Source organism: Topomyia yanbarensis, chromosome 3 (genome assembly GCF_030247195.1).
Source record: "Topomyia yanbarensis strain Yona2022 chromosome 3, ASM3024719v1, whole genome shotgun sequence".
In the NCBI taxonomy this organism is placed as follows: Eukaryota; Metazoa; Arthropoda; class Insecta; order Diptera; family Culicidae; genus Topomyia; species Topomyia yanbarensis.
The window spans coordinates 151,179,634-151,204,984 of NC_080672.1; the positions used below are offsets into that span (position 1 = coordinate 151,179,634).

At 37.7% G+C, this 25,351-nt stretch overlaps 2 protein-coding genes across 3 annotated transcripts in view; one reads left to right on the plus strand and one right to left on the minus strand.

The window, feature by feature from the left end:
* Nucleotides 1–3,006: 3,006 nt before the first annotated feature.
* Nucleotides 3,007–5,489, minus strand: LOC131691005 (methanethiol oxidase). Its single transcript, XM_058977128.1, has 4 exons — nt 5,396–5,489; nt 5,045–5,211; nt 3,765–4,984; nt 3,007–3,679 (listed from the first exon to the last, which is right to left on the minus strand). The coding sequence occupies exons 1-4, from the start codon at nt 5,406–5,408 to the stop codon at nt 3,631–3,633; spliced, it is 1,449 nt and encodes a 482-aa protein (XP_058833111.1). The 5' UTR covers nt 5,409–5,489; the 3' UTR covers nt 3,007–3,630.
* A 4,966-nt stretch (nt 5,490–10,455) lies between these two features.
* LOC131689424 (SET domain-containing protein SmydA-8) overlaps nt 10,456–25,351 on the plus strand; it is a 39,121-nt gene continuing 24,225 nt past the window's right edge. The window contains exons 1-2 of one of the 2 annotated variants that reach the window (XM_058974504.1): nt 10,456–10,787; nt 20,381–20,518. In XM_058974504.1, coding sequence (XP_058830487.1) covers nt 20,414–20,518 — 105 coding nt within the window. In that variant the 5' untranslated portion in view covers nt 10,456–10,787; nt 20,381–20,413. Of the gene's footprint in view, nt 10,788–19,265; nt 19,900–20,380; nt 20,519–25,351 lie in introns of those variants that run through there. The other variant, XM_058974503.1, reaches the window with a different exon arrangement.

The following is a 25,351-nucleotide window of genomic DNA, read 5'->3' on the forward strand; positions in this document are numbered from 1 at the left end:
GAATACAAATTTTGTTGTTAAATGGAGTTAATATGTACGATTTTATGATGAAAATGTAAAATCGAGACTCTATGTCAGAAAATTTGATGTTTCTGAATTTTACCGGTAACGAATCTATTTTTATTTTGTTCCTAAGAATTTTCCACGTTCAACAAGGTACAGTTTATAAAAATTGAGTAAAGAATAGTAGAGATATATGAGAAAATGATAAAATTTAATATGAATGACAAAAGGCCCTATAACCCCAACTTCTCGTATTCGGACAAAGGTCAAAAAGGCTCCGTTCGATTTCTGAGATTTTTTCACATTTGAAAAACATCGAAATATGTATGATTTTCATCACGGAGCAGAAACATTATCAAAAATAGGGGATTTTGGGGCCAAAATGACCTAGTACCCCACTTTCCCGTATTTTTATAGAAACAAAAATACCTCCATTCAATGCCCTAGTATGCATAACCGTCAATATACATCACAGGTTTATTGACAGAGTACTAATAATAAACAAACAAAACAGAACTGAGAATATACTTGTCAGTTTTGCACAAGATACGACCTATCTTCACACTTAGAAAAAATGAAAATTACGTTTGATGCAAACAACATTGCGACGTATTTTGCTGTCTAATAATGAAATTTTACATGTTTTGACATGTGAAATAAAATATTGTGTATCTTTTGATGTAGAACTCGGTTGAATGGAGATGGAGAATTGTGCACAAAGCGCATTTTTACATGTTCTTGAATGTAAATTTAAGTGAATTGTGACGCTCCTTTTATGTGCATCTTGCGAGATGTAAATAATTTTAAGTGTGTTGGATATTTCGTATTACGATTTCGAAGCCGATTACGGCGGTACAATAATATTTCTCATAATTCTCAACAAGTGTCAATGTGGTAAATCAATGAAGCTGATCTCAATGTTCTGTATTATTCTTGAAAGATTATATAAAATCCCATCTGAAATGATATTGATACTCTGATTCACATACTGACTCTAGATTCTACGTGAAAATCATCTGGAAGATCCGAAATATCCGTAATACTGACAAATTCATGAATCTACTGCCCTTGTATGCAAAAGTGACGTAAACGCCACTTTGGTCAAATTTCACTTTTTCGTATTTTTAAGTTTGCTGCGAAAATCCGCATCTTTCAGTGCGAGCGACTTCAAATAAAAATAAAAAAAATTACTTTTAAAACCCGAAAAACAAAGTGACGAACGCATGCTTTTATCCGTACCATGCAAGACAAAAATTGATTTCCTGAAAAATATACTCGGTGGCGTTTACGTCATTTTTGCATACAAGGGTCTAGTTCTAGAATTTTGAAGTTTTTTTTCGAAAACATTTGTTCCCGTTGCATTGTCGTAAATTTGTAGTTCCGAGTGAAAACTTAACCCAATTGGTCACATAATGGACATCCGGATAATCCACAACATTCGTTGAACTGATCGGTTCATAAAGTTAGTCTTAGAACTAGGTGGTTTTTGGTGTTTCTTGAATTTTCATTTGAATGAGCTTATACTTATGACCCCAACTTGTTTCTAGCTACATAATAAACTTCTGGAAGATCTGGAACATACATTCGTGGAACAAGCCGATTCATGAGCTTTGTCATAGAGCACTGAGATTTTTTAGAAAATATTTTTGTGAATATCGTTCGCATAAATTCGTACATGTGACTGATAGAGACCCAATAATGTAGTGAGCTTCCGGAAGACTGGAATTATTATTGCAAAGAAATCGTATGTGTGACCGGAACAAAGACCCTATAGGTTTCGTAGAAACTTTCCGGAATAACCCCAATAAAATCTTCAGGGTTCTAGTACTAGATTGAAGAATTGACCAGTTACAGGATCATCCGGATGATTTTCACGTATTTTTCAGGGTCAACAATATCAATATCATTTAAGATGGGATGTTAAATAAGCTTTCAAGCATATTACATATTAATTGACCACATTGTTGCTTGTTTAATATTATGAGAAATACTATTACCGCCGAAATCGGCATCGGAATAGAAATCCGGAAGATCCAAGATCAGTCGTAGCATGTACAAATTTGATATATACATTCCAATTTTTGTTTTGTTTTTGTTAATTATTAGTTTTCTGCCAATAAACCTGTGATTTATGATGACGGTTCTGAACACATCTATGTCTTCCAAACATGACCCCCTTCGGCACCGATTTCTACTGGCCAACCTGGTCAGAAACGATAATATTTAACAGAAACTGAAAATTGAAGCTCTAAGAAATAATTTGGATACAAGTTCGTATAGATTTGGCTGAAAATGTATTTTAAAACTGAGTTCGAAATCCGGGCCAATATGACCCGCTAACACCTTATTTGTTACAAAAAGTTAAATCCTAAAGGAGGTAAAAAACAGAAAACTAAACAAGATCTTTTATTTTTCGAGCATACCTAATAAACTATGCTTCACAGGTCGCATCACTTGCTTGGAGCGAATCCTAGACCTTATACCCTTCTAAACCTCCAACTCCGTGATACCTACGGAAGAGTGTGATGAACCATTGCGCTGCTGTTAATTTGATCGAGCAGCAACACTTCCTGTCTACCTTATCATTTATCCTTCCTCGTGAATGATGGAGATGGGGGCGGCCGGCAATGATGTATCATGCTGTTGAGGTTTTAATATGGGTCGGAATGGTATGAATTCCTGCTTATCAATTCCTAAGAAACTCTTTTAAAAAAATCAGCAGTCTAACATGATGAAGTCAGTGTGCAATTCGCCAAAATCGTCGTCACAACTCAACGCAAGGACAACGTATTAGGATACGACTGGTAAATTTTAATGAAATCGTAGCAATGACAATTTGACTTGGAATGTGAGTTCTGGGATCAAACCAAAACCATGACATGCAGTCTCCATAGCAATTTTAAGAATTTTAATCTTCCTATTGCCAGTATTCTAGTGAAATTTAAAAATATTCCAATACTGGAACATTCTGAGGGAAATTCGGATTCTCAGGAAGCACATGCATTCATCTGTTTGATTTTCAATCTTCTAAGAGTTCCTACATTCAAAATATCCAAAAGTTATGAGCATTTCAGTTTGGCGAGTAACCTTGCCGGTTACGGGATTAACAATCCAGAAGCCCTTCCTCAGGCCCCCACTTCCCGAATCATCAATTTTATTTCCACAAAAGCTATGCTCAGTGATGTTCTGAGATGTCACTAAATACTAATTTCCAGCATGGTGAAGAATACTAGAATTTCATGGATTTAAATCTGTCAAGGCACCCTGTCGGACACATAGGATTAATCTTATCACAATATGAAAGTCTCATGCTTGTTATTATTAATATTATTACAGTCTGACAAACCAATATTTGAAAAGTTACCCAAATTTTTTGAATAAAGTGCATTTAACAACAGAATCAAACATTTATTTTTAAATCTCACATATCTTTATGACACAGCCATTAGCTATAAATGTGAGATCGTGTGAAAAATATAAAGGCTTTCATTTTTACACACTTCACTATACAATTTGATCATACTAATAGTTACACAACCACCATAAATTTATTCTCCTTCTCTCATATATCTTGTGCAAACAATTTCTGCGTAGCATGGTCATGAAGGGCCCAAAGATGAACATAACTTATTCGTTAACTATCCAGATATCCGAAGTGCAATCACCGCCTGGGTATCTGTGAACACGAAGGGAATTGTTTAATTTAGTTTTTATGCAACAATCAATCAGATTAATTAAATAAGTTCTCAGTCGCTACTTACCTCATTTCATGTGGAAGCGATGGACCGTATGGCTCATCTGCGAAATCAACCAAAAAGTTTTCATTGATCTTCATGCCTCCGTTGACTGTGTCGATATCAATTTGTACGATTGTTCCACCGGCTTTCACCATCTCAGGGTAAAATTGCTTGTCCCAGGGGGAGAACAAACTTGACGACACGTAGAGCCGTTTTCCGTCCAGTGACAATTGTAGCATTTGCGGCCCACCTAACAGTCGTCGATTTTTAATGAATGTAGGATCAGGCTGTTTGGGCAGCTCTGTGTCTTCAATAACTTTCACTTGTGAATCGCTAAGAATGGCACCGCCTAGCCATACTTGACCAGTTAATTTTGGATTCGCGCGATCGGTTATATCATACTGACGAACATCTCCATGAAGCCAGTTACTAAAATACAGAAATTTGTCGTCCAGTGAAATTAAAATATCTGTCATCATTCCATTGATGTACGGAGAGGGCCATCCTTCGACTTTTTTGGCCGGCACATCAATTACTTTTTCAGTAATATACTGATCTGAATTTTCATCTAGGTAGAATCTGAAAACTTTTGCCTTCAGAGCACAGCCTACGTAGCCTTGATTTTCCTTGGGGTTGTGTAAAAATCTGATTTCCAGAGGACAGATCCCTTCTTCTCCTAAATCGATTGTTTGAAATAACTGACGTTCGTTCCATTTGTAAAAATTCAGTCGCCGGCCATACTGTTCAGGATCTTTAATGTCTGAGTCTTGATAACCACGTCGAAAGAGCTTCGGAGCACCCCATTCAGAGGCAACCATTACATTGAAATACGGCTGGTACCAATAGTCATACCCACACAGTGCAACCTTATCTCCTTTCGTCCAGACCCCCACAAATTCAAAGTTCTTATCGAACTCAAGAAATTCTCCTTTCGCGTTGCCTTCTGCATCACCCATGACCGAAACCATTATATTGCCATTTGGTAGACAATGAGTTGTGTGGGGCGCGGTGGTGTTTGCCTTCTTCAGTATATCACCTTCAATCACTTTGAAGAGAGTAGGGGCTTTAGGGTCTGTTCCAACATCAACAATGAAAATTCGGTCCGAATTCAAACATGGTAGTACCATTCGATCTCTTCTAGGAGCTTCTGCCTTGTTGTCCACAAAATGACAACTAGAACAAGTATTCCATCCACTGTGGTGCATTTCATTGCCAGTACTGTTGGTAAAAGTTCGATGAATAACCTGCAATGCAAAAAAATGTGCCTTAACCTTATAAGCGTGGACAGGAGAATTAACACCAACTTGACAATATGATGGACTGTCTGGATCTACATCGACCGTCGAGAGGTAGTCACCATGGGGCTCGTCCAGTTTCGGCTGAACGGTTACAACGTAGAGGAGTTTTTCCCGTGGACCGTCGCGAATTGCATCCAAAGGAGTTGCATAACCCGGACCACAAAAGCATTTTTCTAATAAATTGAAAGCAAGTATACAGGTTTATGTTAAATATTTAAAAATTATATGTTAGAAGAATAAACATAAGAACAACAATCAAACACGCGCTAAACTTTAAGAGCAATGAAGCCTATATAAAACACAAGAATTTAATATTTAGTCTTTTTTTTAAACTTTGTCAAGAAAGCTTGAACATACTGGATTGGCTCATAATGGAATGGCATACAGAAGAAAATAAACAGACCGGTTTAGGCAAAACGCGCGATTAGACTGACCAATCTTGCGAAGAATGTATGATGATTGGTGTGTTGTTTTGCTTGTCAAGGAAAGATGGGTTAAAATGCACCCCCTGAGGAAACATAATATTCTAGTTCCAGAATGGTAAACGTGAGAATTGAATTGATATCGCTTAATCAATAATCACTTTTATAATCCCAATAATAATATTTAACAAAATATTGAAAAATAAAATTTAATATCAAGAACATCTTTGAAATATAAATGGGGTGGGGCTAAGTGCACCAGTATTAGATTAAAATACAACACAATGAGGTAAAATGCAACCCAACAACGCGTTTTTGCAACGGGGCATGATGCACCGCGAACGTACAATTTCTATCGTAACTTCACAAACGTATGCTAATAAAGCGCCGAAATTTATGCAATTGAATATTTTTCAGAGCAATATTTTTCTGTATTTGATCGAAAGATCCAAAAAGAGGGCATTTTTTTCCTAAAATCAAGCAAAAAGTGAAATGTAGCAAAAACCGAATTATTTGGTGGATATAAAAATATTAATATCATCCGAAAAACCTTATTACACGAGCCTTAAAGAATATATCAGATAAGAACGCTATTTTTTTTATTATGTCAGCTATGTTTGACATACGGTTGTCATACTTTTACAGCGAAAGTTTACCACCATGATCCGTTGATTGGGCCACAGCTGTCAAAATAACAAATTTGATTCGCTTGTTGGTATGTCTATTGTTTGTTAAGTTGGTAAAAGGGGATGGTAGTAACTAAAATGCATCACATCTGAACCGTTGTCAGTTTGATTATCAAAATGAATGACACGAGATTTTCATATTGAGATGCTCTTTAGTTGAGCGTTGGACCGACTAGCGGAAAACCGGTCCAGTCAAAATGTGTTCTCACAGCGAATCACAATTGGTCGATGTTAAGTCAGACCGGACTAAGTCGCAAAACATCAAAAAATGAGTTAATGATAACATTGCTGAAAAGAATTTCTTCAGCTACATTCCACTTATACCAGATTTGAAATATGAGACAATAAACAAGGATTATAGCAAAAAAAATTTCCAATTATAATGTAAAGGATGCTGCGATTCAAACTTTAAACACGTTTTTCTCAAAATAAATGCATTGTCACTTAGTCCGGTCTGACCTAACACCGACCAATTGTACTATGGAGAATTTCTACTGCCATCTTTTTTTCAGAAATTGGCAGCCACAGTGGATGCATTTTGCCTCGGGGAGCGTTTATTCCATCTTTCCCTTTATTTGTGGCTAGTTGGTTTTTCGTAAAGATAAGAAGTGAATGACTAAAGATTTTGTTTTGATGGTCGGCGATTGGCTTGGTGTTCGTGAACATATTGTACTGTGTTTAATATTACTTATACGCTACAACTTTTATGCAAGCAGGATAGGTTTAGTGTATTTCAAATGATTGGTTTAATTTATTATCCAAAGCCGAGTTTCGTTAGGTTATTTTCATGCATACGACACACATACTATACACGAACAACATGTACTCGTGTAGGTTGTCATTTTATTGAATTATTGGTATGTCGCACCATTCATTCGTTCATTTCACAGGTCTTCGAACATAAGCCGGACAAAACTGGAAATCTTTTTTGAGTACATATGTCAGAATAGCTAATTGCAGAATTTTGTGTGAAGCGTAATAGTATTATGACGGAAATCATCCTAAATGACCGTCAATATAGCGGCCGAATTGTTGAGGTATCTGACGTACGCACAATGAAATGTGCTGATGTCTTGCATTTTATACAACCGCATAAGGTAGAGTAAAGTGTCTATTTTCGCCATATTAAGGAGATTATCACTAACTCAACAATTACTCGTCCTACAATCAATGGAATGTGTACAAATTGTCATCCGCAGTGTTGCGCAACGAAAACTCGAATCAAGTGCCCTTATTGTTGCGCTACTTTTTGACTCAATGCGTTGAACGAAGATGGCAGACGCTCCTCTAACCATCGGCTTCAAATGGGTAGGGTGATAATAGAAACATGACGAAATAGGCTCATCACGCTACCTAGAAGTGGTTTGTTTGCATCCCATTCGTCGTGTAAACGACCACCGCCGTTGGATAAGTCTGTATAGTTCTAGAGTAAAATTAGAATAGGACGTAAGTAACATTGAGGCAACATTTTCTCTGTCGATTTTTACCACGTCACTATAACACTTTGCACTAATTTTTCAGTACATATCGAAAACCGATGGTTTTTACTAGAATATTTTGCAAAGAGTTGAGTACTAAATGTCGAAACGACCAAAAAATTAATAGAAGAGAAAGACCCCAAAGAGAATCTCTCATTGTTACTTCGTCGCTGTTGTGCTATCTTATGACAAGCGCCATTTAGTACATTTCGAGAAAATGATTTTTAAAGTTCGAGATTGAATATCTTGAGATTTATAAATGGTATTAACAATTCATAGAAGACAATTCATGCTTCTATCTATTCTGTAATAATCTCTCAAATATTACGAAGATCGGTTGACTATGTTGCCAGTTTTTACTATACATGTAAACAAAAGCGCGTTCTCACGTGTCATAGGTGTGTTTTGATGACAAAATTTGTATAGCGTGTCATAATCGTGCATGGAAAAAATAAAATAGGTACCGTAAACCGGGGTGACATTGATCACTTTTCGCATTAATCATTACATATTTTTAGACGCAACACATTTTTTTCAAGTTTAATATTTTTAAACTATGTACTGATGTGCGGAGAACAAGATTGGATGTTTTACCTAAAATTGGCCGCTTACAGCTATTTTTCCAAAAATGTTGTCAAGTTGAAGTCCGTTTTCGTAGTCCGGGGTGACTTTGATAACCTATATGTTCACCCACATTATGTTATTGATGTCAATGTTTTTCATTCAAATGTTCGTTTAAACTAATTATGGAAAGATACTCATCGTTAAATAGATGTTAATTGGTATTATAAAAATTATTTCAATGTACTGTAAAATTCGAATAACCAAAATTCGTAAAATTGTGTCCAACTAGAATAAAAGATTCTGAAAACCTTCAAAACTAAAAAAATGTTTTATTTTAGTGCTTTATCAATGTACAAAAAGTTTCATCCATTTTAACACATTGAAATATTGAACAATATAAAAATGCGAATTTTAGCTTAAAATAATTTGAAATAATTGCCAACTAGTTTCAAAAAAAAATTATTTTAAATAAACACAAACTCTTAAAAGTAAATTCGGCGCATCCCACTCTGAAGGAAAATAAAAACTCGCTTGTAATTTATTACTCTTGCTCAAATCTGAGATTTATTTGTTTTATAAAAAATAGACACTGTACGAAGCTTCGTAAAAATAAGGTTCGGTTTTTGTAGTTTTTGTACACAAAAACCGAATAATATACTCAAAAAGTACAACAAATCAGTATTTTATAAGTTTAGACTAAAAATCATTTCAAATTAAAATGATTCGGTAGACTATTCTGGTTTAATAAGCGATCTACGAAAAAAGTTTCGAGTGATCAAAGTCACTCCGATGATCAAAGTAACCCCGGTTTACGGTAGGTAAATTACAATTAGATAAAAAGACATTTTCAAACAACTTTTAAACCACCTAACAGTATGATGAGACATTTCTTATAACTCTTAGAAATCCCTTTTCGGATATTATATCGATCAAATTAGCATGGTACAACATCATCGCGAGCAATATCGAAAAAATGTCCTTTAAAATCAGCGTACAATCGACTCATTACTAATTCTTCGTCAATAAAATATTTAAGTTCTTCATTCAATGCATTATTTATGGAAAAACGGAATTTCACTTAAGAGAATATACATATTGTGCTGGGCGAAAAATAAATAAAAATCCGTATATTTGAAGTACTTATCCTTAATAGCGTTTATTTAAATTTTCAAGGCGAGGTGAGAACTAGAACAGTTCTTGATAACACGCTACCTCAACGTGATTATTGTAACATCGAGTTTTTCTAAAAGTGACCGCACAACATATTTCGAATTCCGTTGGACTCGCAATAGAGGAATTCCACGAAGATACGTCTGAAAATAATTAAAATCCTGATCGACCATCTTGGATTCCTATGAAACTTTACACATTTCATCGGTAAAACTAAACATTTTTCACCATCAGTAAGATTATTTTGACTCAAGAGCAATTTTTTTTAAAGGGCGTAAATATTACTATGCGCAATAATTTCAATTTTTTTGTTCGATTACTGTATTTTATACAGCAAAACTTTATAAGGACGAGTTTTTATATGCGAAAAAATATACACTGAAAAAAAATTTGTGTCAATTTAACAAAAACTAAAATTTGCGTTAAAAATTTAAATTGTAAAAAAACCCATTTTTTCTAATTTTTTTTTTATTTTTTGAATAAAAACCAAGAGAAAAGAAACATTTTGAATGTGATTGTATGATGGAGAACTTATCGATAAAAAGTTTTTCTAACAATAACTTTATACATGTTTTGAAATTTCATGGTTTGAAATTTTGACATACAAAACTGTAATTTTATTACAGAATATAATTCTAACTCTCATTTTAAATCAAAATGAATTTAACAAAAATCTTCAAAAATGCGATAGTTTTCGAGATATTTGGAAATTTGTTTGAACAAAAACAGTTAATTCGTGTGATTATGCTCTTTGTAAAAGTTATTCGCCTTACCTAATTATAAAATGCCAAGAATCTAATGTTTATCGTTTTAAAGACACAAACGAAACTGTTTCAGTGTATTTGGATCATAGAGAAGCTTTCAATAAAAAAAATTTCCTAACAACTTTTGACATATTTTTATGATTCTTACTATTTGCAGTCAAAAATACAATTTTCTTTTTGAATATCATTCTAAACGCTATTTTAAATCAAAATGCTAATAACAAAAACTTTCGGCAATGTTGTAATTCTCGAGATATTGCAAATTTTGTTTTAACAACATAATTCTTTTGTTTTATTACGACCTTTTCAGAAGCTGGTGTTGCTACCAAAGTCAGAAAAGCCACTTGGCGATCCTGCCTTGTACTGGCCCATATGTCTGCTGGATACACTCGGAAAACTCCTGGAATTGATGATCCTTAAAAGGTTGACGAAATTCACAGAAGGTGAGCGCGGACTGTCCAAGATGCAGTTCGGATTCCGCAAAGGAGCATTGACAGTGGATGCAATTCGGACAGTGCTCGAGAGCGCTGAGAGAGCAGTTAAACAGAAACGAAGAGAAAATCGATACTGCGCTGTAGTCACGCTAGATGTGCAAAATGCATTTAACAGCGGCAGCTGGGTAGCCTTCGCTGCATCCAGGAGCGGATCCAGAAAAAATTTCGGAGGTAGGCCAAAATTTCGATTTTGAAATGTTTACGTAATATATAATCCCAACATTTAATTAAAATCAGTCTTGATGGTCGAAAATGGATTGAAATGATTTTGAGTTGAGAATGAATTTAAAACAGAAACTATTTTAAAATTTCTCAAGAAGTTAAAAAGTTTTGGGGGGGGGGGGGTGGCTCCGGACCCTCAGGACCCTCCGCTGGATCTGCCACTGGCTGCATCGCTACATAGAATGATCCTGAAGAGCTACTTCCAGAGCAGAGTGCTACTGTCCGAGACGAGCGAAGGGCAGAGGTCAATGCGAGTCACAGCGGCATTCCCCAGGGCTTCATTCTCGGTCCAACTCTTTGGAACGGGATATACGATGGGGTCTTAACACTGCGGCTGCCCAGGAAAGTGGTAATCATGGGTTTCGCGGACGACGTGTCACTAACAGAGTGGATACGAGTATACTCTCCGAGCTGCAGAGGAAGTGGCGAAGAGACCAACAAAGTAGCGCCATTGGCTAGAAAATCACTGTGAAGCCACAAATCGAGTTTCGAGAGAAATTCCGCCTCCGGGGAACTCTCCGACTTTGTCAGGGTGCGCCATCTGGATGTATTCTATTTCAACATTGAACAACTCCGCCATTTTCCAGCCGATTTTGATAGATAAACACAATTCTGAAACGTCATTTAGTGCCATTTAGCTATGAGTCGATTTACACCAAAAGAACACGTTGAAATCGTAGCGCTTTACATTGAAAACGATCGTTCAATAGTGAAAACTCTGCATGCTTATCGTGAAAAATATGGCATAATCCGTAATTTGGCGAAGAATTTCTTTGAGTAGGGGTCTGTAGCACATCCACACGTTATACATCAAACACCACTGCACGACCAGAAAGTAACTGTTTGGGTCAGAGTGTGCTCCAAAACACTCATCGGTCCTCATTTTTTCAATAAGGGAGAGACTTGGGACGGGACGTGCAAAGTGAAAAAAGATGGGTGGGTAATGTCTAGGACATAACCGGAGTGTCGTGACTACTCGTTTGACTTGTAATTCAAATCGAATGATATTCAATGAAATATGTGGGAATGTTTCAAGTTATTCTTTATAATAATTATGGTGGTTCTGAAAAGAACCTCTGTTGTTGGCGTCTGCGTTGATAGGGGATGCGCTGGATTCTAAGCTCGTTGAGACATTCATTCATGAAATGAACAATTTTCTTGCTTTGAAATATCAATGTTAAAATCTCTCGAAACAACCATCGGAATCTTTTCGGTACAGAAATGAACACGCTTAGCGAAAAACTAGGGGCGGGTAATGTCCGGGACATAACCGCGATGATCATATTCTTAAAATTCTGCTTGTATCTCTTTCAAATGGCTAAATTTTACGTATTAAGTTCGATTCACCGGGCTCAGCGAAATTTTCCTGGGGATCCCGTTCATTAGTATATTCAGCAAAACAATTTTATTACCGAGTTCTCCGCGTTGAATACAGGTCAATAATTTCATATAATGATTTCAACAAGCAGACAATGTACATGTATGACAGGTGGGAGTGTTCTGAAGTGGTTTTAGTGGAGGTAACAACATAAAATCATGTATTGGACATTTTACAATGATTCTCCTTAACCCTGCAAAACCACGTGGTTGGCAGCAGAGGGTTAAGTTGTTTGGAAGAGATGACAGTTAATATATGATAACTAAAAATATAAAATTGTTCTATAAATTGCAAAGTTATTGCCGCGTTGACTTGAAAATTTGTCATTTCATTCATAAAGGAACAATCTTTGAAATTATGTCAATTTATGCTTTGCAAGATTTGAAATAACTTCGAAGTGTGGTCACGCCACCTCTGTTATGTCATATACATTACCAACCCATCTTTTCATCATTCGTTTTGGTGTAGCTTTCGCTTAGTGGCAGAGTTGCGACATTCTCTGATTTTCTTGGAAGGATTTGCAAAAACCTTCGGGTTTGTAGAACAGAAAAACATTTTCTTATGATTCACTGGTAAAAGTACAGAATTAACAAGCGCAAACTTAGTACTAGTTAATAAAAGAAACTTTCTAATTAAATTCTTTTTCCATATTGCATTCGTCCTAATAAGGACGGTTTTTAGATAACTATGTTGATACAAGACGAGAATCTTTTGAAACAATTCAAACCTTGCCGACGATTGTTTTTACTGCGTACATACATCTTTCCCCTTTCGCAGCTCACACCGAATGAGTACGCTTTGCAGCCTTCGATATTTTGGTGGCAATTTTAGTGGATGTTACTACCGCCTTTTCAGTGACTGCGTTTCTTAGCCTTTGCTTTTTGGCCTTCTCACCGCCACCAACGTTTTTCTTCTCTCCGGTGGTAGCCGATTTGATTGGTCGTCCGATGCAGCTTCTCACGACCACGCACGTCTGTTATGCACTGCGTCTTACACACGTCTGGCTTTGAGAAAAGCTGCGACACCCTGTTTATAGGTTTTATCATTAATGTTGATTCTCATTTAAAGTAGTTTTTGAACTATTTAAACAATCAATGCTATATCAAACAACGTATCGGTAGCAAGCGTTGAACGTTTTCCTTCCGATTTATGAAACAAGATTGGCAATCCATTTTGTAGAAGAAAAGTTAATAAGGTTCAAAATGTACGTAACGCTTTCGCTAATATGCACTACTATCGCTTTCTCGCTCGTTCTCGTGGCGTGCATGAGCCTTTTCTTTCCGTCCGGCTTCTAATGGCTTAACAAAAACTAATATGCCGGCTTTCCCCCACCAACTGCTCTCGTCAAGCAACCCAATACGAATAATCATAGGAACAAACATGTAGTGGACCTATATATAAACTTTTCATTATTTTATTGTTCATTTGCTGCACCATATTGACGGCTCTGTGCGGGATGGGCTGAAAAGCGTATTTTTCCCTGCTAAATAACATCAATATTGGGAGGGAAAAAGAAGACCGTCTTCGCACGTCCCGTCTCAGGGAGAGACCATCGCCGGCGCACGCTGCCGTTGGATTTTGGCGCACTTTGTCTATCCACAAATGCAGAAAAAAGGTCTGAAAAACTTCTATTTTCAACAAGACGGGGCACATTTTGCCACACCGCAGCCGCTACAATCAAGTTCTTGCAGAGCAAATTCCCAGGATGCGTTGTCTCAAAAAATGGTGATTTGAAATGGCCTCCTCGTTCTCCGGATTTAACGGTACCAGATTATTGACATTAAAAATGTCTTACTCCACTATCTGGGGCTATGTGTCATTCTAAAATCTAAACTATCTCCCATGTAACGAAACTATGTAAGGTTTGCACGCTTATAACTCCGATATTACTAGATGGATTTTAATCATTCATACACCAACCGATTCAGAAACACCTAACTTAAATATTGGTAATAATTGAATATCTCCCCAATAAAAGTAGACTTTTAAAAATTGATAAAATTAAAAATTTCACGAAAAACCGGAAAATTACCATTCGTGAGGCAGATTTCTCAGACACAGCCGTCATTAGAGGGTAGGTTAGTGGCTCAATCACACACGAAAAGTCATAAATAGAAGCAACGCATGTCCGTTTAAATCAGTTGTTGCTCTTATCCCTTACGAGCAACATCTTCTCCGGGCGATGTAATAAGCGCTATCGATTTTCGGCAACGTTGGCATTCGCACACACTCGCACCTAAGTGACTAAATCATATACGGTTAGTTTATAAATAGAGGTGACGCGTACCCGTTTGAATCAGTTTTTGTTCTTATGTTGAACGGGTAAGATCATGACTGCAGCGTCTGGATGCTACACTAAGCGGTAGACGCTATGCATTTTCGGCAGCGGTGGCCGTGTGCGGATTTTTCGGGTACCAGCACGGTGTAACAGAATGATTTGCAAAGTGGGTGGGTGGGGTGGTTTGGATTTAATTCAATACGGTGTGTGCTGCTTAAGAGTGTTGCGTTTGAAAAAAATTATTTATATTTATGCATGCGTGTGCGTTGTAACTTGCTAATCCATGTTTACGGCGCTTTGTAGCTGCGTAGGGTAAAGAGCCTATTGGTTTTCATGTTTCATATTTCGGTTATATTTTTTATCAGTAATGCATCTGACAACGTGCTTCTGCAGTTATTGCACTGTTCAGCAGCGTAGTATTTTATATAGAAGAGTACACTCAGGTTTTTTACGCGGATTTTGAAATTTACGCGGTTTTCATTAACGCGTTTTTTTTTAAATTTACGCGGTTTTCATTTACACGGCCTGTATCCCCTGCGTGAAAAATCTGAGTGTAATTGCATCGGAAACAATCACATTCCCAGCAGAACTTTTTGTTTTCTAATTTCAAACACTTTTGTTTCGTACTGCACAAAACGGAAAATTTTAAAACAGAACTTACCGTCCCAGCAGCAGTTTAAGCGGGTGTTCTTTTTCGATTCAAATTCAAGCCATGTCTTAAGCGTTACTGGACTTAAAATTGTTTTCCTAGTTTATCCAGTCAGAATATCTGCCCTACCCTATGTATTTAAAACACAGTTCTAATTGCGTTTTAAAGTATACAACAAATAGACGGTTGGGTATACTAATTCAAATTTTAAAATAAATCTGTTTTAAATTATGAAACAAACCGCTGTACTGAAGATATAGTTATGTCAGTCCTACTACCACATAAAACACCTATATAACATAAAACGCTGCAGAATTGGTTTAATAATACAATGTTTACACTACAGAGTTATAACACGTTTTAATAATTAGCAACAAGAAAAATGTCACCAAGATAGCATAAAAGCCCGTTTTAACTGGTAGTGCGAACGTTGTATAACAATGTAATTTATCAAATAATTTCATTTGTTCAACCACTAATCGATCAAGAAATACTTAACCTTAATATTGTTTACTTAAGTTCATTAGTACATTATTGAAAATTTAAATGGAAAATGAAATTTCATATTTCATGGAGAATCTGTATATTTCCGTTGGCGGGCGTCATCACAGCTCTCAATATAGAATTTTTCTTTTGAATATATTTTCTGGACAGACCAGCCTATTTTTACTAGATGAATCAGCCAAATAATGCCAATCACCTAGTGAGATACTTGATTAATTAATAGATTACCGTTAAAAGACCTTCAATAAATTATGTTTTGATGGGGAGGGTATATAGCAAATTGTAACATATGAAAACAGGCGAGGGAACAAGAACGTGAGTCGATATGTGTGATAGATAAAATTCATTTGCACGCTTTTGAAAAAAGCTACATTTTTAATGTCACCGTGGTCGTGTCCTGTACACAACCCTTTAATTTTTTTTTTCTCTGGGGTTACTTGAAAAGTAGTTTATTCAAGCAAACCTAAAAACCTTGACGAACTAAAAGCTAATATACGAGCTGCAATTGCTGCAATTAAGCCCGAAATTTGACAAATATTTGTGAGTATTTTTTGAGGAAGACGAACATTTAAGTACGTCAGTGATAGAGTCAACTTATAAGGGTGCATTGTTAGGCGAAATCGTGAAACTTAAAACAAGACCAAAAGTGATCATCAACGAATACGAGATATCAAAGCTTCACCATTTAACATCATCGACTATTGGAAAAATAAAAAAAATCTTGAACCGCAACTATACCACCTAGCTAGAGCGGTGCTGTTAATTCCATCTACTCAAGTAACAGTGGAACGATTGTTTAATCAGCTTAAATTCATACCAGCGTACTCCAGAATGCAGCTAAAGGATACAATAATGCGCAACCTGATGTTCTTAAAAATGAATCTGTTGCCAAGTGTTGTTGATCGAATGAAAGCAAATCCGGAGAAGTGTTGAAGTTGAAGTAATTGGAATGAATAAAACAATTTTCATGAAATGAAATATATTTTTGGATTTAGTGTTATTTTTTAGTTCTTCCGACACCGCAATTGCTTCCCTCGATTTGAAGGTCTTGTTGCTTCGTGCTTGTTTAGCTTTTTCAGTGAAACTGTTGGTGGTTTTGCGTTGGTGGGCTTAGAAAAATGAAAATAATGTTGATAATTCTTGTAAGTAATGGATTTTTCATTAAAGCCTTAAAATAAGTAGGCCACCTAGAGGTGGTGTTGGGCACCTGGGCGAATAAAAAACAAATACTTTTTTCTTCTAGTTACTTCAACATTAGCGAATACAGATGTTATTCAAATTCCCAAATGGGAAAATTTTGGATTATACCAAATTTTTTGTGCATAAGGACAAAATACCTTACATACAGTATGGTTTTTGTTTTAGTGTTTCGGATTCTCCTCGTCAGTAACTAGCATCAACTGGGTGCCTAGTTAGACGATGTATCTAAACTAGTACCCAAATTAGCACTAGTTAGACACTAAATTCCAAAAAGTCACACGTCTTGTGTGAACACTAAACAACTGGCTTATACCGAGTGATGTCTCGATAGTAAGCACAGAAGTTCTGTTTGCCGACGAGGAATATGAACCGAAACTGCCTTATGGTTTGAAGACCCAAACGCCTGGAATTATGCAAATTCCCGAATAGGAAAATTTTGCACTACGCCAAATTTTGAAAAATTTAATATTTTTTGTGTTTTGAATATTTTGCAAAGCGTTATGATTGTGATTACAGAGAAAAATTTTAGCTAAACGATTTCATTAAATAAATTGTCCCAATTAATATTCTATAGCTGAATAATGATCATGTTTCCCTAGGGGGTGCATTTTACTCCATCATTCCCTATGTATTCCGCAGCGAATATTTCCTTAGCGAATGGAATATTCACCTATTATCGAGCTTCATCAAGGAAAAATACAACACTAAGGTGCGTTGCGCGCTAACCTAGATTATTCTTCGATTCGAACATGAAACTCGAAACACGCTAGTATATGTGAAATTGTTGAAATCGATCGTTAGTGTAATGTGTTGAATCATAGAGTGCCTAGTTCACAAATGAGCTGTACAGGTATATCTCGATAGTTCGTACCCTCATGAAACTCATAACTAACTTCAACGAAGCTTCGAGAAAAACTTACAAAATTAGAAAAGAAACGAATATTAAATAAAACTCTTTATGTATGGCATATCCCACAAGATTCTGAGAAGTCTTACTAATTTTAAGGAAAATTGTAAGATTTCGAACATCAAAAAAAGTTTTAAGCATTTCTGAAGGTTAATATCTACATCGATGATGAGACGGTTTTTGATGGACGATCTTCAAGCATAATGTGTATAAAATTTGAGCGCTGAGTCCCATACATTCTAGGAAATATACCGCTTAGAATGGAATGGGCGAGATTCGCATGACTAGTGACTTCGATGGAGGATTGTAGTACTCATAGAGCTGAAAAAACGCAACTAAACGAGCATTTTCTCAATACCTGCTTTGGGGATCTTGTAAGGGTGAATAAAAAAATGTATCCACCATATTGGCGTGGCTCAAGGCACATTTCCTAGTTCAGTAAGACCTATCTTGTCTAGTCAAAAACTATGGTTTATACACCTTATAGCTCATCTGCCGGCATAATTTTAACTTAAAATCATATAGCCTTTGCAAATATATTTAAATATCCGTTTTCGGGGTTTTTAAATTTTTTTGTTATAGTGGTTTTAACCTTAAGGTCATTCGCCTCTTTTTGGGTTAGAGAAATCTCTTTTGGGAAAATCTCTAACTCTATTTGCGAGATTGGGAATCGAACCCAGGTGAGCTGCGTACTGAGCAATCGATTTACCAACTACGCTATGCCCGTCCCCCCTTTCAAGTTCATTAACGACCAAAAGGTGAAAAGAATAAAAAAACAATCTGGAAGCCTGTATGTTTCTGAGAAGAATCGTTATCGTGCCCACAAAACGGGAACTTCTTCTTTTAACCCAACAAATTTTGGTTCGTTCCTATAGTTTGATAAATTGTATTGTTATCACTACACGAATAAAATATACAAAAAACAACTCCTTCTGCTTGAGGAAAATCAACAATTCAAGAAAATCTTCAGGGAATTTCTATGAATTTCAAGCAAATTTGAGAATTTCTGAGATTTCGGATAGTTCTTAAATTTGAATGATAAATACGAAAGTCAATAAAGTTCTACAAGAATCCTAATAAATTTGGGGGAATGTTCAAGATAATTCTACCAAATTCAAAGGAACGGTACGAGACCAAGGAAATGTTTTTACACTACATTTTCAACCATCCTAAGATCAAGATTCTAAGATTTAATACTTGGTGCTTGAAAGGACAGTTTATCACAAACGGGTGCTGAATTTAGTGATAAATATTATTTTTGTAAAGTTTATTTCAATATTAAACATATTAAAATAATATTTTTATTTTTTTTGTGATTCGACAGTACGTACGTTTCGATTGTACGTACACTAAACGAAGCGAAGGTGTACGTACTATCGAGGTATACCTGTAGCGTGTATTTTCCGTTTTGTCTTCGTATGAACCCGTACTCGAGTATTCAAATGGGAATGTTTAAAATATATTCAGAGTTGAAGAGAACCACGGTTTTTACGAGCGAGTAACAACTGAAAATGAAATAGAAAAACGAGAAAAACTTACTGTGTGTTCGTGTTACCGTGTATCGCGGCCGGCTTAGTTTTTCCCATTTCCACAAGTGAAATGAACCCAGATCAGTGGGAGAGCTGAAACTGTGTGATCGTGCGGACATATTGAAAGAGCGTATAGCCACGTTGTACGATCTGTTAGTTTAATCCAAAAATGGAATAAATGGATTTAATGGGCTTGCACAAAATTACGCTGATGCACCTGTAAATTTATAGTGCGCTGCAAAGAAACGTAGGCCTAATGAAAAGTAGTATTTACTTTTGCTAAACCGTCGTTATAGTAATCCATCGAACTACCAGTGGCGAAGTGAATTCAGTAATATTTCAGTGGACATAAACCAAGTGATATAATTTATTGCGCTGCAATTCTTTGTCCTGCAATAACAGGAAAATGGTTTCGGACGCTGAGACAATTTGGACTGTTTCGACGACAGCTGAAAACAGGACGGCGACCGTGGCGGAAGCTCTCGGGGGGATATGCCCAGTGTGCAATCAGTCGGCGAAAAAACGCTGCTCCGGGTGTAATACAGTATACTACTGCTGCGTTGAGCATCAAAGACAGGACTGGAAGAATCATAAAAATGTTTGCCATCCATTCAAAGTACGTTCAGCAGGAACAAGGAAAAATATTACCTTCTTTTTTCGATAGAACAGGGACTGCATGTTGATCGAAGGGATGCCACGTTTTACTATATATTAAATAAACAATAAAATGACCAAATACTAAACAACAAGAGGTGGATTTAAATATCAGTTAACTACCAATTAATCATGATATGTTCTATTTGCTTCTGAGCACTAGTAATTCGGCCGTCTATAATTATCCTAAACCTGCCAAACATCGCTATACCGTGTATCACGGCCCACGGGATTGGTTTACCATTTGATTTTACTTTTGCCCAAGACAATTTTATGTCTACAGTGCAAATGTTTATGGTTTCTTTATCTTTACGGCCACGAGCAACGGATGAAATTTAGATGAGAATCATTGGTCTGTTTGGAGTAGCACCGCATCGCAAGGAATTGAACTTTTCGAACCGTGCACTCATAGTTGCTTATTTATTATTTATTTTTTTCGACAGATCTGCAGTGATGAGCATTTTGGAAGATACCTGATGGCAACGAAGGACATCAAAGCCGGTGCAACAATATTGAAGGAAGCTCCGTTGGTGTATGGTCCATCACAAATTACTGCACCCGTTTGCGTTGGATGCCTTCAGGTGAGTTGTGAATGTGGATGTAATGTATAATTTTATTCACTGGGGGAGGGGGTGGTGTCAGGGAAAGGCTATTGCCCTTCCCTAACAAATGTTCTGGGAAAATTTAAGTTGATTTTAAAATGTTGTCATTATTTTTTTTTATTCATTTCGTTTATTTGATAGGCACAAATGCGTTAGCTTGGCGGTGCCAAATGCTTATGTTTTTACATTTTGGATATCTTAAAACTAGGAGGTTACAATGTTGAAATATTTTTTTTTACAAAGGAAAAAAAAGTTTAAAGCTATCTTAAGACTAGAAATAAGATTCAATATACAAGAGAGGGCCAAAAGATTTTTTTTATGAAAAAATTTAAAACAAAGGATTTACTTTGATATACAAGAGAGGGAGTAATAGTATTTTACGAAATATTTTACGGTTATCTTAAAACTAACAATATAGTTTAGTACACAAAAGAGGGAACAAATATTTATGAGAAGTTTCACAGAAATTTTAAAACTAGGGATTCAATTCTATTTACAAAATGGAGGACAAGAGTTTTAATAAAGAGTAAAAATTATAGCTATCTTAAAACTAGGAATACAGAATACTAATTTGAATTTTTTAACTAAAACTTATGCTTTGTCAAGATATTCAGAGGGTGGCTTATTTCCGCATCAGTGTAGCAGCAGTTGTATCAAGGACAGGGGAGAGACAGGGAAAGAAGAGCAAAACTTGCAACTTTCGCTCGAAGGGGGGGGGGAGGTGGATCAGCAAAATAAATTTGCGCCTCAGTCTAGTAAGTCGTCGAGTACCGGATTGGCGGATGGTATTCTTCGGACCCGCGGGGAATCCTTCAAAAGTCATCGGACCTCGAGTCGCTCTCGCTTCAGTTTCCTTCTATGTAGGCGTAGTGGTAAGGGCGACGGCGGTTACATAGTGGCACTCTGGAGCTGATCGGTTCCACAAGGCAGGAGGAAACTCTAAAAACGAGAAATAAAAGAGAGGGGCTAAATTGGGATATTTATCGTTTTTATGAAGGTATAAATAAGGGACATATAGGGGAAATCACGAGTTGCCAGCATATCTCGGACTGGTACATTGGGTGGTCTACCTAGGGCCCGAAGGGATTCCTTTAACTGAGACCTGGCGTCACAATACCCGGCGCATACCCAGACAACGTGTTCGATGTCGTGATAGCCCTCGTCACAAGCGCACAGACTACTCTCCGCAAGCCCAATACGCCGCAAATGCGCATCCGTGGTGTAGTGATTGGACATAAGTCGGGACATTACGCGAATAAAATCCCGACCCACATCCATCCCCCCGAACCAAGGCTTCGTTGATATTTTTGGGATAATCGAATGTAGCCATCGTCCAAGTTCCCCGTTGCTCCACGAGGTTTGCCTACTGTTGAGCGTCCTCTGACGACAAATACTAAAAAATTCGTTGAAGCAGATTGGTCTTTCGAATATGTCACCATTTAATGCGCCCGCCTTTGCTAATGAGTCGGCCTTTTCATTACCCGGGATAGAACAATGAGAGGGGACCCAATCAAAGGTAATCTGATAAGATTTTTCAGATAACGTACACAAGGACTCCTGTATCATTCCCAGAAAATACGGGAGTTGCTTTTTAGGCTTCACCGCACGAAGAGCCTCGATAGAGCTGAGGCTGTCCGAAACGATGAAGTAGTGATCTGTGGGCAGAGTGTCGATGATCCCAAGGGTGTACTGAATTGCAGCTAACTCTGCGACGTAAACTGAAGCGGGATCATTGAGCTTGAATGAAGCGGTGATAGTATTGTTGAAGATACCGAAGCCAGTGGACCCATCGAGATTTGATCCGTCAGTGTAAAACATTTTGTCGCAGTCGACTTCTCGGAATTTATTATAAAATATATTGGGCGTATATGGTCCGGGATTCCACGAATCTCTTCCTTCATGGATGTGTCGAAGAATACAGTAGAATCAGAAGTATCTAGGGAACGGACACGGTTGGGATTGTACGAAGAAGGATTGATGCTCTGTGCCATGTAGTCGAAGTACAAGGACATAAAACGGGTTTGAGAATTAAGCTCGACGAGCCTCTCGAAATTTTGAATTACCAACGGGTTCAGAATGTCGCATCGGATGAGCAATCGATATGAGAGTTCTCAAAATCGATTTTTTAGCGGAAGAACGCCCGCCAGCACTTCGAGACTCATCGTATGGGTCGAGTGCATGCAACCCAAGGCAATGCGCAAGCAACGATACTGGATTCTCTCCAGTTTGATGAAGTGTATGTTCGCAGCGGAGCGGAAACAGAAACACCCGTACTCCATCACCGACAATATCGTTGTTTGGTACAACCTGATCAGGTCTCCTGGGTGAGCACCCCACCATGTTCCAGTTATTGTTCGGGTACCTTTAGAGTTCCCCAGGTACCTTTAGAGTCGAACCAGACCCCGAGATATTTAAATGTGAAAACCTGGTTGATCGTTGCACCCATTAATAAAAGCTGGAGTTGCGCCGGCTCACGCTTCCTAGAAAAAACAACCAACTCAGTTTTCTCCGTGGAGAACTCAATACCCAGCTGAAGAGCCCAAGCAGACAAATTGTCCAAGGTATTTTGTAATGGTCCTTGCAAGTCGGCAGCTTTGGGCCCTGTAACAGAGACCACCCCGTTGTCTGCAAGTTGCCTTAGCGTGCATGAATTGGCAAGACAATCGTCAATGTCATTCACGTAGAAATTGTAGAGCAGGGGACTTAGACATGAGCCCTGGGGAAGACCCATGTAGCTAAATCGCGATGTTGTTAAATCGCCATGCGAAAAGTGCATGTGCTTTTCAGACAACAGGTTTAGCAAAAAGTTATTTAAAATTGGCGAAAGACCATGCTGGTGCAGCTTCTCTGACAGAATGTTGATAGAAACTGAGTCAAAAGCCCCCTTAATATCCAAGAAGACTGATGCCATCTGCTCTTTGTTAGCATAGGCCATTTGGATTTCTGTAGAAAGCAACGCAAGGCAATCGTTCGTCCTTTTGCCTTTGCGGAATCCAAATTGTGTATCTGACAGTAAGCCATTTGCTTCAACCCAATTGTCGAGGCGAAACAAGATCATTTTCTCGAATAACTTCCGAATACAGGACAGCATTGCAATCGGCCGATACGAGTTGTTGTCGGAGGCTGGTTTTCCTGGTTTTTGGATGGCGATGACCTTCACTTGCCTCCATTCATAAGGGACAATGTTACCCTCAAGAAACTTGTTCTAAGCTTATAACTGATTCGCTCTAGAATACCTATCCGTCTTTCAATTTCATTGCTTTCGTTTCTCTTAGTCTTAAATTTGCCGAAAATAGTCAACAAAATCGATACAGTAGAACCTTGCGGCAATTAAAACATAGTAACATCAAGAAACTTGTTAAATAAATTTAACAAGCGCCTTTTTGCAGTGTCAGGCAGATTCTTCAGCAAGTTGAATTTGATTCTGTCTAACCCTGGGGCGTTATTGTTGCACGATAAGAGAGCAAGTGAGAACTCCACCATCGAAAACGGTGTTTCGTTCGCGGTATCGTCAGGAGACGCGGCGCGGCACGTTTTCTGTACCGGGACAGAGTCCGGACAGATCTTCTTGGCGAAAGCGAATATCCAACGGTTTGAATATTCCACGTTCTCGTTGGTACTATTACGGTTACGCATACGTCGAGCCGTACCCCAAAGAGTGCTCATCGCTGTTTCTCTCGTTAACCCGTCGACGAACCGGCGCCAATAACTGCGTTTTTTGGCTTTCATTAGACTCTTCATTCGCCTTTCTAACGACGCGTACTGTAGATAGCTAGCGGGTAACCCGTCTTCCCGGAAGGCCTTATATGCAGTGGACTTTTCCGCGTACAGCTCTGAGCACTCTTTATCCCACCATAGGGTGGGAGACCGTCCATGGGTATTCGCGCTGGGTACTGGTTTAGTCTGAGCTTGATTCGCACTGTCGAGAATCAAGCCAGCCAAAAACCTTTACTCTTCCTCCGGAGGAAGTTCTTGAGTGGATTCGATTTTAACGGATATCGCGGTCGCGTAACTCTTCCAATCAATGTTCCGTGTGAGGTCATATGAGACATTGATTGTTTCCGATGGTCTTGAACCGTTAGCAATTGAAATCACGATAGGCAAATGATCGCTACCGTGGGGATCAGGGATCACCTTCCACATGCAATCTAACTGTAGCGATGTCGAGCAAAGCGACAAATCCAACGCGCTTGCGCGTGCTGGTGGTGTAGGAATCCGCGTCATTTCTCCCGTGTTTAAGATGGTCATGTTGAAATTATCGCAAAGATCTTGGATTAATGTTGATCTATTATCATCATGAAGACAGCCCCATACCGTACCGTGCGAGTTAAAGTCTCCCAGAACTAGCCGCGGTGCCGGTAAGGATTCCGTGATATTACAAAGCGTTCGGTGCCCTACCGAGGCTCTAGGAGGAATGTAGATGGAAGCAATGCAAAGGTTTGATTAAAACTTGACAAGCGACAATTTCAATGCCTGGTGTCGAAGGGAGGTTAATTCGGTTGAAAGAATAGCACTTTTCGATCCCCAAAAGTACTCCTCCATAGGGGTTTTCTCGATCCAGACGAATTATATTAAAGTCGTGGAAGTTGAGATTTATATCGGAAGTTAACCAAGTTTCACATAATGCGAAAACATCACATTTTAAACTATTTAGTAAAAATTTAAAGGAATCGATTTTCGGGAGGATACTTCTGCTGTTCCACTGTAGAACAGTGATCGAATCGGTGACCTCGTTCGATGACTTAGCCATCGAAGGATACGATCGCTGCAAGGAGGGGCCATTTAGTAGTCAACTGCTTCAAAAATGTTTGC

Coding starts and splice junctions, on each gene's coding strand:
- LOC131691005 (XM_058977128.1), bottom strand. Junction 4,985..5,044: donor ACAGTCCATCATATTGTCAA/GTTGGTGTTAAT, acceptor TTTGCATTGCAG/GTTATTCATCGAACTTTTAC. Junction 3,680..3,764: donor TCGCTTCCACATGAAATGAG/GTAAGTAGCGAC, acceptor TCGTGTTCACAG/ATACCCAGGCGGTGATTGCA.